At 39.2% G+C, this 14,622-nt stretch overlaps 1 protein-coding gene across 3 annotated transcripts in view; it reads right to left on the bottom strand.

Annotated features, from left to right (window-relative positions):
- The window catches only part of LOC137185691 (chloride channel protein 2-like), a 161,569-nt gene extending 149,517 nt beyond the window's left edge, over nucleotides 1-12,052 (bottom strand). For 2 of the 3 annotated variants that reach the window (XM_067593993.1, XM_067593995.1), the window contains exon 1: nucleotides 11,790-12,052. In XM_067593993.1, coding sequence (XP_067450094.1) covers nucleotides 11,790-11,840 — 51 coding nt within the window. In that variant the 5' untranslated portion in view covers nucleotides 11,841-12,052. The remainder of the gene's footprint in view (nucleotides 1-11,789) is intronic. The other variant, XM_067593994.1, reaches the window with a different exon arrangement.
- Nucleotides 12,053-14,622: the final 2,570 nt, after the last annotated feature.

The following is a 14,622-nucleotide window of genomic DNA, read 5'->3' as shown; positions in this document are numbered from 1 at the left end:
CTTGACCCTTTCAGTCCATTTGACCACCTCTAACACAGACGTTGTTGGAATTTTTAAGTATATACTCATATTTCTGTACAGAATATTTAGTGGAATTTATGATATCCTCCTACAACCGTGCTAAGGATTAGCTCTCCCCATCTACCCACCACCCAAAAGACTGCTATCTTAGTATAGGTGGAAAGCCCTCTGAATCAGTGTTAATCATAGGATTCTATGGTTTCAGGAGCTCTGTATCCACACAGGCGTGTCATCAGCATAGCTTGGTATTTACACCATTTTTCACAATGATGCCATTAAAGAGAAGCTGTGGGAGAATTTAGCTGTCCACAGCCCAACTACTTACAAAAAATACATATATATTGTCCCACAGAGTCATAATGTTGACCTCCTGACACTCATGTTGAAACAGAGTGCTGCTGGTGACTAATCAATGTCGACATTCAACAGTGGAAAATGTGCTGATGACACAGTATGGATGCATAAACACTGAAGCAGTCAGCCGCAATGTGGAAGATCAGTACTGACAGCAGATAAGGAGCGGCCACACCAGAGATCATCCTGTCAAACCACAACATGATTATATTACAGACGGCTGTTCTGATCACTGGGTGATGAACCGCTCTCAAGAGGAAGGGATCAGCATTACACCATGTCTCCTTATTGCTGTGACAAACATCTGCGTGAGCAATGATCAGTCAGTTTATTCCTGCATCCACCCACAACAGACACCAAAGAAAGCCATGTGTAAAGATGTTAAAGTTCCCCTCCACTCAAAAATGGGTTTTGATTTGAGAGTTTTTCACATTCATCTACTGAAGGGGGGAAAAGTTTCTCTGTGCTCACCCTAAACGTCAGTTTGAGATGTGAGCATGATTTGTGACATCACAACTAGTTTGGAAGCCAATCATGGTCCAGTATGCAACTTAGACAAGTGTGATGTGGAAACTTGAATCCTCTAGTGCACAAACACTGAGAATGGATTCAACAGTAAAGCAGGAGGCATCTTGTGTTAAGCAGTTAAACAATATTTTCTAAATTAACCAAATCCCCGAAATATCAATTTTCAGTGATAAAAAAAAACAATAAATGATCACATTTAAGAAGTGGGAACCAGGGAATGTCATTTTTGCTTCATAAATGACTTCAACAGATTACGAAAATTCTTAATTTTCTGTCGATAGACTAACCATCGACTAACCTGGCACTAGTTCTAAATGGAAACAATACTCATCAAAGTCTACTAATCCAGGTAAAGGCAGGTTTTATGAAAGAAATGCCAAACCCAAGGGAGGATCAATATTTCCAACTTCCAGGCCAATAATGGATACAGTTTTATTTAATATATTTCATTTGACAGAGAGGTACATCGACACTAAGCTCTCCTTTCAGCGTGTAAATAATATAACAAAACAAAGAGCAAGATGGCAAAAGTAAAAAATACAATATAAAGAAGTATTTTATCGTTTAGCTTTGCTGTCATTGTCCCTCTCGCTTTAGTTCACTGATTACTGGCCTACATATTAAAAAGGGAGAGGGAGACACATTCACAGCCTGGTAAACAGTTTGGCAGAGACACCGGCAGCTTTTTAAGCATCACCAACGCAATGAGGTAACATCATTCAGACAAGGTGAAGGGCATTTAGAGAGAAGACAGCTGCATAATGAAACCTTTAACAGCCAAGGTAAATGTGGCTGATAGTTGAAACATTCATTATTGAGTCTGGATCTTTTTTCGTGACAAACAGTTGATACATCAACAGGATCACCTCTAATCAAAAGTGTGTTTGAGATAAAAACAGCTCTAGGCATGAAAAATCTCAAACACGAGCAGCTGATAATGAACTGAACATCCGCTGATGTGTCAACTTTGAATTTGCAGCTTTATCATGGCACACAGTCACCTCAAGGTGACTGGGCTGTATTTGTCCAGACTGTCCACCTGTTTGAACCAGCTGAGCTCCTACAGACAGAGTAACTGTGCTCTCAGTGACAGAGAAGCAAGAGAAAAGGTGACTGCTAGTCATTTATTTCAAATGATAGCTGGGAGATGAGACTGAGGAAAGTGAGACAAAGATATCAGCAACTCTGATTAGAAAAAGCAGCTGAGAGCTACTTGAAGGGCAGACACAGTCAACTTACGCTACCTCCTTTTGACTTTATATCTGTTCCTACCCACTGAAAAACAAAAAGAAAAGCTTATTGTAGCCTTGGCCTGTTTGTGGGCTGAAAATATGAGTAGTGTGAAATAACAAAGAAGAGCAGCCCACAGAGCAGCTCATATAAATGGAAATACTGTTGCATCTTAGACCTTTTGCTTTTTGAAGGAATTATGTAGATGGGAAAACCGAAAGTCAGAACTCAAGTGTTGATGTGGGTGGGAACAGTAAACGCTTGTTTCCTAGACTTTTACTGACACACAACAAACTGATGTTATTGTGTGAAAAATCTTTGATTTTCTAGCTGGAATTCAATTCTGATTATTAATATCATCAAGATCAGAACGGTCAGCAGCCTTCCACACAGTCCCTTGTTGTTGGTTAAGGGCTAATTTAAAGGATCGACTCGTGTGTTTTACTATTTAACTATTCAGCATGCCTAATTTATTCTAATTACATTTATTTTCAGAAGCATGCCGTTTGTAAATATTCACATGACATCACATATTTAGAGTCACATTAATTATTCAGGTAATAAGCCAAGCTTAAACTTTTCTGCTGCTCCAGCACATATTACTGCACTGCGTAGGAGTGCGGATGTTTGAATTTGTTTTGTCAAAAAAAAAAAAAAAAAAAAAAAAAAAAAAATTCCTTCTTCAGAAAGTATTTTGTGGCAGAGCCTCATGTTGTTGTGTGGGTGTTTTCAGATTTAGACTGACAGTTTGGAATTTGACAGAGGGACTGTGCACTGATGTGTGCGTTCACATATTTTTGAACAGATAGTCAGTAAGAGGAAAGAAAAAAAAGGATATTTGCTGTTGTGTGACTGGTTTCTTTGTTGATGTCATTTTTTGTTATATATGTTTGTTACAGTAAAACAATTGATATCACACAAACTGACAGAAAAGAAGCCAGACTCCAAATAAGTCATGAAAAAGCATCAATTAAACCAAGTATCAGTTTAAAAAAAATGTAAACTTCTCATAACCAAAAAATGACATTTTCTTTGTGAATTTTGTACAGATGTGCACTTTTGAAACTGTAGAGGAGGGAAAATAAACAAAAAACAGTTCCTCTTTCTAAAAATGGGAAATGAGACGAGCACATTAAGTCAAGACTGACTCATCTGAACCTCTGTACACAGATGTGTACAGAGGTTTTCATAGAGTTTGGATCCTCCAGATGCACACTGAGCATGAAGGAGAGCTAGGTGCACTAGACACAGAAAAGCAATACTTTGACCATGGATCAACTCCACTGAGGATAAACTGTTCATTAAATAAATGATGATTTTAATAGCATATATCTCTTTATTAATACGTTAGGAGGTAATAAGCTTATTTATGGGAAAATAAGAGAAGATGAGGTGATATAATAAGACACATAAAGTAACTGAGTGAGAGAGACAGAGCAGCTCAGAGCAGGTGGAGGTGGAGATGGTGTCGATATGGATGTTAATTCTGAGGTAAACGCAGCCAAACGCTGTGATTTCACAGTTAATTGGCGTTCAAGTTCAAATTCAAGTATGATAAACAAACTAAAACTCCCCATCCACCATTAGTTTGTCTTACAGTAATAAGATATTGTGTTCATTAATAAAAGCCTTTCCTGTTTCTAATTATATTTGTTGTTATAATCAAGCCTATATTGAATGCATGTTTGTTTTCCTCACTACAACCTTCCTCGTGGCTCTTGTAAATCCCCTCTGCGCCATGTTAACAGCTCCATAATCAACCTCTGTTAACGTGTCTCCTCCTATTATCGGTGCAACCCTCCCTTCAATGTATAATCAGTGAGGTGAGAAGTGCACTGCTGCATCTGATACAGCCTATGTGTTGGAGGCAGAATGCGTCACAACTGCCTGAAAAACAGGCTCAAAAGCTGCAGTGAATCCGGCCCTGTCTTTAGCATGACATCAGCCACAGCCGCTATTTTCTGGTAAATAACATCCAAAAGTGCTACAAACAAACAATCGCTTTAAACAAATAAGATGTCCCAGATTTACAGTCTAACAAATGAATTTTGAGCCATCGCACAGCATCTGTCATCTTCCCCTCCTCATCTTGTCTGGCAATATTTTTGACGAAATCTGAACACAATTAAATTTCATTTTTGCTGAAAAAGTCATTCACTGATTGTTTTTCCCTCCTGTCTGGCTCAAGCGTCTCACTGCACAACACACACCTCTGCCAGGGTCACACAGTGATCATTAAAATGCAGATCAGACCATATTTGCCAACCATCATAAGGCAATAAAAATCACTCACTATCACTACCGAGAGTCTCACCTGTCCTCACTGTTGGTGGCGAGACTGAGGAAAGATGCATAAGAAAAATGTACATGCATCTTAATGGAAGGAGACGTTTCATTCTCTAATGGAGAGTGTTGACAGAGGACACGCGTCTGCATCTGCAAGATACCCTTCTTCATCAGTATCTTCTTCATCAGCATCTTGGTTATAAGTTGACGAGTGAGAGTTGTGGTTACAAACATGCACATGTTGACTTGTAGGCTAACACAACTTTACCTTTAACCCCTTAACATCCACCCTTTTTATAGAATTTTCACCTATTTAGCATACCCAAATGGAAAAGCTTATAACAGAAGAACTGTAAGGCCATGATACATGTATTAGGCATCCTTTTTACAAATAGGCTTATTGCAACATATCAGCATGTAAATGTAGTGCTGTTTTTCAGGTGAGTTGAAGGTACCAGCTTTTAGAGACCACAGATCAGCTTGAGCGTTCTATTTATATTACTATTATTTCTTTACAGAAGTAGATTTAACTAATGTAAACCTGTGCAGTATGTTCATTTAGTGCTTCAACGCTTGGTCAATTTAATCGAGCAGTCAGTGGCCAGAAAATAAATCACCAACTATTCTGATCACAGATTAATTGTTTGAGTCGTTTCTTTAGTAAAGCTGCCAAATAACATCTGCTTCTCTAATGTGAGGATTTGCTACTTTTCTTTATTCTATATCATTATAAACTGGATATCTTTGGGTTTTGGACTGTTGGTTGGAAAGAAAGTCATTTGATGATGTCACCTTGGAGAAAATATGATGGACATAATAAACTATAAAGATCAAACCAAATAAAACACAAAGACAATACAAGAGATTTATGACCAATAGATTAGATTAGTGAGTCATGGGGACGTTGAAATGATGAAACAATTAGTTGATCAATTTATTTGTTTATCTATCAATCAATCAATCAATCAATCAATCAATCAATCAATACCCTAATCACCTCTCAGGCCAAACAATCAGACATCTTCCAGTTCCAACCTCCCAACCTCCCAAGTGGAAACAAACTGCTATCTACAATGTGGTGCCTTTAAAATTCCTCATAAAAGCACAGTAAGCTTTAGAAAAATACCATACTATAAACAGATTTGTAGAAATAAAGATTTTTTTGCAACATGACAAAACATCTTCAGCCTCCTGACATGAGTGGATATTTCATTTAGACTCAACAGAATAAGATTAATGAGATTGATCTCATTCACCACGCTGCTGATGCAGTCCACTTAAAGCCCTGTACTGATGATGCAACATCTTCTTGCCTTAGATCCCTGTTTTCCATCTATCCTCTCATCTTGATTTGTTAAGGACACAAGAGGGAGAATTGTATGCCACTAATCAAGAGACACGGCACAGCACTCGAAAAACTGCTTCATCTGTTAATCTATTGACCCATCCGGCTTATTCTCTCGTTCCTTCTCTCAGTGATTAATCATCAACACAGCCCCGTCTGTGTGATCAATGCATCTCTGAACAATCAACACACACACACATTCCACCTTTGGTTTTACCTACGGACACGGTCAACATGTCTTCTCTCTGTGGAGTGTTTGCTGAATTCACGGTCAATACTAAAAGCTAATGTTGGTCATTGAGAGGCTTTTGCTTTTGTGCAAATGTTTGTGTTTGGACCTTGAGATACTTTATACCACAAGCCCTGGCTGAAGATATCCATCACGGCTGAAAGTAAATAGAGTTGGATAGGTCATTTTGGCAAAGAAAAAACAAAAAACAAAAAAAAAATGTTGATCTTTTGTAACAGAGAGAAAAAGCGCTGAAGGCTTTTGATGCTTATCTGCAGCCAGAGCCAGCCTATTCACAACTTAGCTCTGAACAAACGTTATGCAAGCGCCCCTTTCTCCACATAATAAAAGCAGGGGTCAAGGAGTTGTTGACCTTTTCTTTGCAAAAAAAAATTAAAAAAAAAAAAAAAAAAAGACCCACAAGGCGTGATGAAGTGATTGAGGACAAGTAAAAGGGAAATTTCCATTATGACTGCAAGGGAGCAGACATCAAACAGACAAGGCCGTGGCTGTATAAAGCCTAATTACCACAGCGAGGCGAATAACGCAGGGTTACAAATTACCCTGTGTCACAGCAAGACAGATGGCCACAACATACACACACACACCCACGTGCAAACACGGCGCTCGCAAATTATTACGTTTCCGTACTTCTCTGGTGGAAGGTTTCACTTCTCCACAGTCATTATTAGAATATTAACACATTCCCATCATACACCAGAAGTCCTAATGTCAGGAAATACACCTCCTTTTTCATGAAATAGCCTGTACCAACTGCTGCAAGTCAGAGTGAACACTTCTGTCGTGTCAAAAGTTGATTCTGTCACAAAAGCACAAGTGGCGCTTACAATAAAAAATGGGATTTAATGTTTTTACAGCTTACATGTGTCAGAACAGAACACTACTATAAAAACATCTGTGATTATCCTTTGACCTGAATATTTACCGGCAACCATATTTCTCACTTTATGACTCTTATCTGTGCCGCTCTACACACACACACACACACACACACACACACACACACACACACACACACACACACACACACAACATGCTGCGACACTGACACCATCACAACCTCTGGGATATCTGGTCATAAGCCTCCAGACAGACCATGTCACCTCACACACACACACACACACACACAATTACCCAACACATTCTTATGGCTGGGTAATAACAATAACACGCCATCAAAGCCAGCGAGCTAGACTAGAGCAAAGGAGGGACAATCTGCTGACTGTCCACCAGGAATGGGATGTAGAGGTGGAACATAAAACGTAACCAATCAAGACTCTCAGGAATGAGGGGGGCGTCGTCGCGAGTGTAATGACACGAGCAGGACGGAGCGACTACAACAGAACGATGCCCCGGGGCTCACACACACACACACTGTACATCCACAACCACTTAGGAAAATGTCCCGTAATCAGAGCAGATTAGTGCTGTGATTCCACAGGCATGTATGTTTTTCAGGAAAATGGAGCATCCTGAGGGGTAAGGTGTTATTGTCAGTATTACCCACCTGCTGCCCATATTACCACATAAACAGGTGTCACTGTATGTATTCCTCTCAAACTCTTTGGCACAGGCCATTTAGTTTGGTATGCTACTCCTATCTGATACACCTCTAACAGTGTGTGATTTGTGCAGAACGTTTTCTGACATACTTGTTCCAAAACTTGACTGTTTCAGTCCATACTGAGCCCCCCAACAGCTCCATAGCGCTACCACAGGACAGAAACTCCTTGGGCACTTCCATATATGAGAGTGGAAAGTTTTAGGCTACTTTCTTGTACGGGTTCAAGCTCCAAAAAAGCTGGTTCCTCCAATCCCCATAATGCAACTTGACAGGGTAAGCCGAGCATAACCCTGATGACATAATCAGGGTTATTGTGTCAGTCTTTGGAATAGCCAAAGAAGACATTATAAAGCTGTTGGCACAGTCTGAGTAGTATTCCCCGTGATGAGTAAACTGATCTTGATGTGGAAAATCTGTGGAGTGGCCCTTTAAAAGCCTCACATATCTTTTAGATACCATATTTGGGATCATTATGACCACAGTTAATTATGACAACACTGGATAAGAAGTAACAAGCTGACTCATTTTCAAATCTGAACACCTGACTGTGATTAATCCTGTCCGGAGGTTCACAAAATACGACTGGGGTGCAAGTCTTTCCCCCCCTTTAAGCAAGCAGATTCAGACTGGGACAAAACAACAACCGACACCATCAGAGAGTTTGTTGCTGCAGAAAACTCAAGCACATGCTCTTAATGATGTTGCTATGTTAAACAAAAGTTTCATCGTGTGTGCAGAGTTTTGCAATCTAATGAGAGCAATGCTGACATATTGCCATGTATTGCTTAGGAAAACTCCTGTCAGAGTACATAAAGTGTTATAAATATCAGTCACACAGATGTGATCAGATGTCATTTGTGCAATCTAATAAAAACCTAATAAAACTTAACCTTTGATCGAAGGGCAGTGAATTTATTATTTAATGGCATAATAATACTAAATTACAAAAACACACTTAAGGCCACATTAACATTTCTGCCAACCTAAAAATATCTGCTTGTCAGAAAAATAAAAAACCCATCTAATTACAACTTTTTGACAGTTTTTCAACATTTGCATTATGTTTTATCAATGCAGCAGCATGCTTCTAGTGGTTCATAGATTAAAGATCTACAGAAACCTTCTAATACAAGTATGTTTCCATGGTAGCGGCTGTTTGCTGATATTGCAGGTTCTTCAAATGTTTCAATGCCAAAAAGAAATAAGTCCAAACTTCTTCTTCTTGATCTTTTGAACGTAGTTTGTTGTATATATTGTGTAATTTTGCATAAATATTGAGTGTAAGCAAACAGCATTGTGTCCATCACATCCTACCCAGATAAGCACACACCTGACTGCAGGTTCTTGCAGAAATAAAACCGATATCAGCTTCAATACTAACAATATGTTCCTGCTAGTTTTATACTGCAAGTGCTCCTTTACTCCTGGCCCTGCCAACATTTCTGTACCCAGCCTTTCAGCCTCTCTCACATCCAAACTACACTGGCCTCTTTGAGCATCCACTGCCCACAACAAACCCACACAACCACCGTGACTGCCAATATCACACAAAGACACCATGTTACTACAACCCACGGTGAGGAGATGGGGGGCAGAGAGAGAACTCATTTATGTTCAAAGAGGTTATTCTCGCAGTGTAGTTATTTTTATTTGATTCTATATAGATGCTTTCACAATGTTGTTCATCTGACAAATCACCCAAAAAAAAAACACAGCGGGGGGGGGGGCAGGGTAAACTGAGATTAAACAAGAGAGAAGATGGTGGGTGGTGTGCAGAGAAAGCTGCTTGTGCACGTTCCTTTCAGAGAGAGCCGGAGGGCCGAGCACGAGACCCCGCCAGGGTGACAGAGCGTCCAGCGCTGAATCAGCGGGTCACACGTTGTGTAATCTCTCACACAAACACACTTGCGCAGATTAACAGCACACAGAGAGGAGGGGTGGAGGGGAGGAGGTGGGGGTGTGAGGGGGGGGGTGGGGGTGCACTTTACAAAGAAACTTTTTCAAGAAAAAGGAAACAGAGGCCCAAAGAAGTGTTACAGTTGTGGCTCTTCTTAATTTAAAGCCTCGCTGCCACTGAATGGGTCCAGTTGGCCTATAAAACTAGTCTCTTCAAATAGCAGATTCTTTAGGCTTGACAGAGGTTTTTGTCAGAAAAAGTTCAGCTAGACATTTACACACACACACGCACAGAGTAAATGGACTCTCAGTTCAAACCCTGCCCTCTCTTATTCTGAAGGGGCATGCAGCAAAGCCCGACATAGGACCCTCAGACAGTCCTCCAGAAGTAACAAAACAAATAGTTTCACTTCACTGAATCAAAATTCACCACAGTGTGCAATCATTGGTTTCTTCTGCAACACTGTTATCTGCCAACTCACACAATTCATTGCTAAATATTAATTTACAAGTCCTTACAGAGATCCCAAGGACAATGAGCCCTGATCTGTATCTGTCTGAGGACCCGTGACATGAAAATGTTTGAGAGCCCCCTGCTGTACAAAAAAACATCTAATATCAAACCATTCACTCACTGATTCATCTTCTAAACCAGACCGTCTATGAATCTCTGCTCATTATGTAAGCTCAAAAGGAAACAGCCTTAGGTAATGGTTGTGAGGCCTACAGTAATTTATAACCTCTTAAGCTATCACTGTTCACACATGCGTTGTAGCTTTAGGCACCTGCACACCTGTCAGTCACATCTTACAACACGTTACGCTCAGACATGTACGCAGCAGCTTTTCTCAGCAACCAAGCTGTTGAACAACAATGAATTGATCTACTGTTGGATGGTAGTGGCTGATATCATCGCAGCCTACACACAGTGAGATCCTGACACGTACAGTGACCCCACTACTGCTGTAGTGTTTGTGTGAGGCGAACATGCTGCTCTTGCATATATAGGTATTTCATTTACAGAGGCAGAAAGGCAAAATATTTGCTAAATCTTGGTTCCGGACAGATAATTAAAGATAATTCTGTCCAAATATCTGTCAAAGGAGACATAATGTGCCTGTATGCAAACATACACATTGTGCAGAACATGACTTCTGGCCTTTCACCACTCAGTAGGATCCTGTTGTCAGTCCAGCTTAGGGCAAAATCAAACCTCGATATCGATATTGTGACAATATTGTAGGGATGGTGCTTTCACAAAATATTTACACAATGGGATTTTTAATAAATAATTATCAGTAATGTGGTATAATGATTAAGTGGGTAAAGTCCAATGATAGAACAGCTAGAACAGTCTGGCAAGTTCAGAGAATTACTTTACTGTAATGCAGCCTTTACAACCATGAGAAGACAACACTTATGTCATATCACCATATTACAACATCCCAATTCTAAGAAGATATCTAGTTTCATATCATAATATCATTAGAATATTGATATATTTCCCAGCCCTGGTTTGGCTAATATACAAAACAGCAAGCAGTACTCAATTTCATAAAATTTCAACTTTCAACAACCAAGATTGTGTGTAGAACAGGCGGATAAATATCTGCTTTATGAACTGACTTGTATGCAGAAATTATCAGTGCATTTTAAAATTCACAAGAAATCTGAAGTCGTGTTCTAAAATGTCTCTTTGACAGTGTTTTTTTGTTTTTGTTTTGTTTTTTTACAATGGAGTTTGGACAAAATCTATACATACAGAAGACCTGTGCAGGAAATGCCAAATCCAGATGTTTAGCCTTTACTACCTGCACTGTTAAGCTAGCAGCATAGCAGGCTGTATAGAAAGTCAACGTGTGGTGTTACACAGTTTAGATGTTTACTTATGTCACCTCACAAGTTTACAAATGCCCAATTAGCGGCTTCAGATACCACAAACCTCGTACACTTTCACAGGAGGTCGAACTTCCTTTAAAATCTGACTATTTAAAGTTGAGCAGTGATTACCAGCCAGTACACACACTCCAGTAGAAATATCCAGAATCACACAGACACGCTGTTTAATTCGGCATACACACATTACACCAAACCACATTCATTTCAATGAAATTACAACTTTTCACAACTATTTGTTCACACTGCTGGCTATCATGTAGCTAATACCAGCTGTGAACGTCCCGTCAGCAACACAGGCAGCGTTAAATTGAGAGGTTTGTGAGTGGAGTCTGGTTTGCCACTGCCCGCCAGAGGACTGTACGTACTGTGTGACCAGTGAACAAAGTTCAGCGTGGCAACAAACAGGTCAAACTTACCAGAGTTTGTTCATACTGCAGCGCCCGCTGGTCGGACCCGTCCCCTGCCATGGCTCTGCTGTCTGCAGCGTTACCCGGCCGGCGACTTGATGAAATGTTTGAGCTTGGAAGTGAGAGGAAACCGACGTCGATATCTCTCTATGTGAGTAGTGATTAAAGCATTGGGCTGACTTTAGTTTCTGTGTGGGAGTTCACAAAGGGAACTCCAGCTACAGAATGCGTCCCGGTTACAGTAAGTTCCTTCATTTTATAGCCTCAAGTCTCCAGTCAGATACACACTGTGAGGCGGGACTTATCGACCCTCCCATCTGAAGCAGTGTCAGTCGGACCTGGATGAATGACGCTCATTGGACTGTTTAAAGACTGTCAGAAACACATTTCCTCACATTTTAGAGTCATGGAAATGTTTTGACATTTTATACCTATAGATAAAAGGTGAACATAAGGCAAAAGTAACTATTCATAGTACATTTCAGGTAACTTACCTGAGTTCAGGTGGATTGTTCCTCCACAACATCCTGGGATGTTGATGATTAACTATTTAAAGCCTTCTTTTTTAGAGCGAATGGTTGTAAGCTATTTATATGACAATGTCTGGACTATTGTCTTAGCATTAGTCATTGTTTTTGATTTAAAAACAAACACCCTAAACATGTTAATTTAAAGACAATAAGATAAGATGCAAAAATAGATACAGACATGCATACATAGTAGAGCTAGACTGTTAAATAGTTAGAATAGTTTTAAACTATTGAATAGTTTTTTATTGAGAAGTTTATTTTTTAATTGTAAAATGCCCTGTTCAGTATATATCAGTGTCACAATTCTCTATAAAGGGAAAAATAAGCAATTATTTTATTTTTTTTATTCTTTTATGGCACAAAAAGGATTTTAAATTAGCCAATATATCATTATCCGATTTTTTAAAGACTTTAATTTACTTCTTTTGCTTCTATGAATATGTTTTTTGTGTCTTTATAAAAGGCAAAATCGATAAAATATTAGTCATAAAAACACCCAAATATCAATATCAGTATCAGCCTCAAAAATCTCCTTAACAACATTGCTCAATAGTGTCACTGGTGGTCAAAAACTCCACAGGGTACTTTTAAACGGGACATATCATACTTTTTGGGATATTCTGTTATTTTTTAGCTGTTATGATGTCTGATGTCTATGTCAAACATTGTCAAAGTTGCAAATCTTGAGGTGAATATATGTAAAGTGCTCCCTGCAGTTGGCTCCAGCCTTCTCTGAACCAAGGATGTATTATAAGAACTGGATACTGGATTCAAACATGGCACATATTCAGTTGAATGAAAATTGCTTGCCTGGCACATGAATATGTACAGTAGTGTTGACTTTACATTGTGATGACATCACAGATTTTAAAATTGCTTTTCTAGACTCGAGGAAAGTTTTACAAGTATAAAACCTTCATGGATTAAAAATTCATAATACAAAGAGTAATAATTTAACTTATTTGGAGTTCGAGGTGTCTTGTCAACAATTTTACACACGTCTCTTTTATAATGGTTGTCTTCTGGGAAAATGGTTTTTGGGCTTTTTGGGCTTTTCACTTTTCGCTCCAATACTGAGTAGCCACTGTGAAAAATTGGCAGCAAGCCTGCGCAGTGGCGCTGTATCCAATTTTCTTAATACATTCATGCTCTGAACACTTAGTTTCCAGTGTTACCTCTACTTCCTCCTCGTGATGACATCACATTGTTCACACATGCTCACAAACAACCATCTACTTCATAGCCTTTGTTGATAAGGTTGTTCCATGGGTCGTGTTTTTTGTGACTTAATGACTGAAAATTACATACAATTTGCATCAAGACCTTCTATCATTTTTACATGACTGTTCATATCAATGTTTTTATTCTTCTTATGATGATGGTGTCTTGAAACATGTGAATGTGTTTAGATGATTGTGATGTCATTTGACTATATATATGCCTCATTTCCCTCCTGTGGGTTTTTGCCTGAGTTCTGATTCAGTGTGCAGATGCTCCTCATATCTTTTTCATGTTGTCCACATATTTCGGATCACATTCAGGCTAAAACATGTTGAAAAATGTATTTGAGAAGTTTCCATTTCGAGTAAAGAATGAAAACTAGAAGTGAAATCCTACTACTGTTTACGTAGCCTCAGGAACCTTGGAAGCTTCTGGAAGCTGGCCAATCAGAAAAGAGAGGGCTCCTCGGGAGGCGGGCCTTAAAGAGACAGGAACTAAAACGGCCTGTTTCAGACAGAGACTGAACTGAGGTTCTGCATAAAGGGTCAGTATAATATAGATAAGGAGTTTTTTTTTAACCATAAATCATGCAGAGGTATTCCAGCAGAGCCCCAGATTATGAATATAGACTTGGAAATGTGCATGATACATCCCCTTTAAGACCCCTGGTGGTCCCCACATCTCTCTTTGGGAGCTGCTGAGGTAATTTACAAGGCACAGGGTGTTCCAAGGTTGTAACATTAAATAATCACTTTAATTACTAAATAAGTAAACATGCTGCCTATCACTCACAGATAACATGATACGTGTATCAATAAAATCAAAGTCTGAAACCTAGACCTTTAAATGACAACATCCTCTTTCCAAAATTTTTTTTTATTTAAGCATCAGAAACATAACGCCTGAATTTATCACCCCACTCTTTCAGTGATGTTTGAGTAAAACATATCTCATATCAGTTGTCTTACATTTTGTAATACGACACATTCATTTGAATGCAGAGCCACATCTGAAACAAGACGCCTTGAAATAAAAGTCAGAAAACAACATTGACCTGAGGTGAATCCACAGTGGATCAGTGGGCAGAAAAC

This window comes from Thunnus thynnus, chromosome 7 (assembly GCF_963924715.1).
Source record: "Thunnus thynnus chromosome 7, fThuThy2.1, whole genome shotgun sequence".
In the NCBI taxonomy this organism is placed as follows: Eukaryota; Metazoa; Chordata; class Actinopteri; order Scombriformes; family Scombridae; genus Thunnus; species Thunnus thynnus.
The sequence above is the reverse complement of the archived record's forward strand: the minus strand, read 5'-3'. Positions and strand labels throughout refer to the sequence as shown.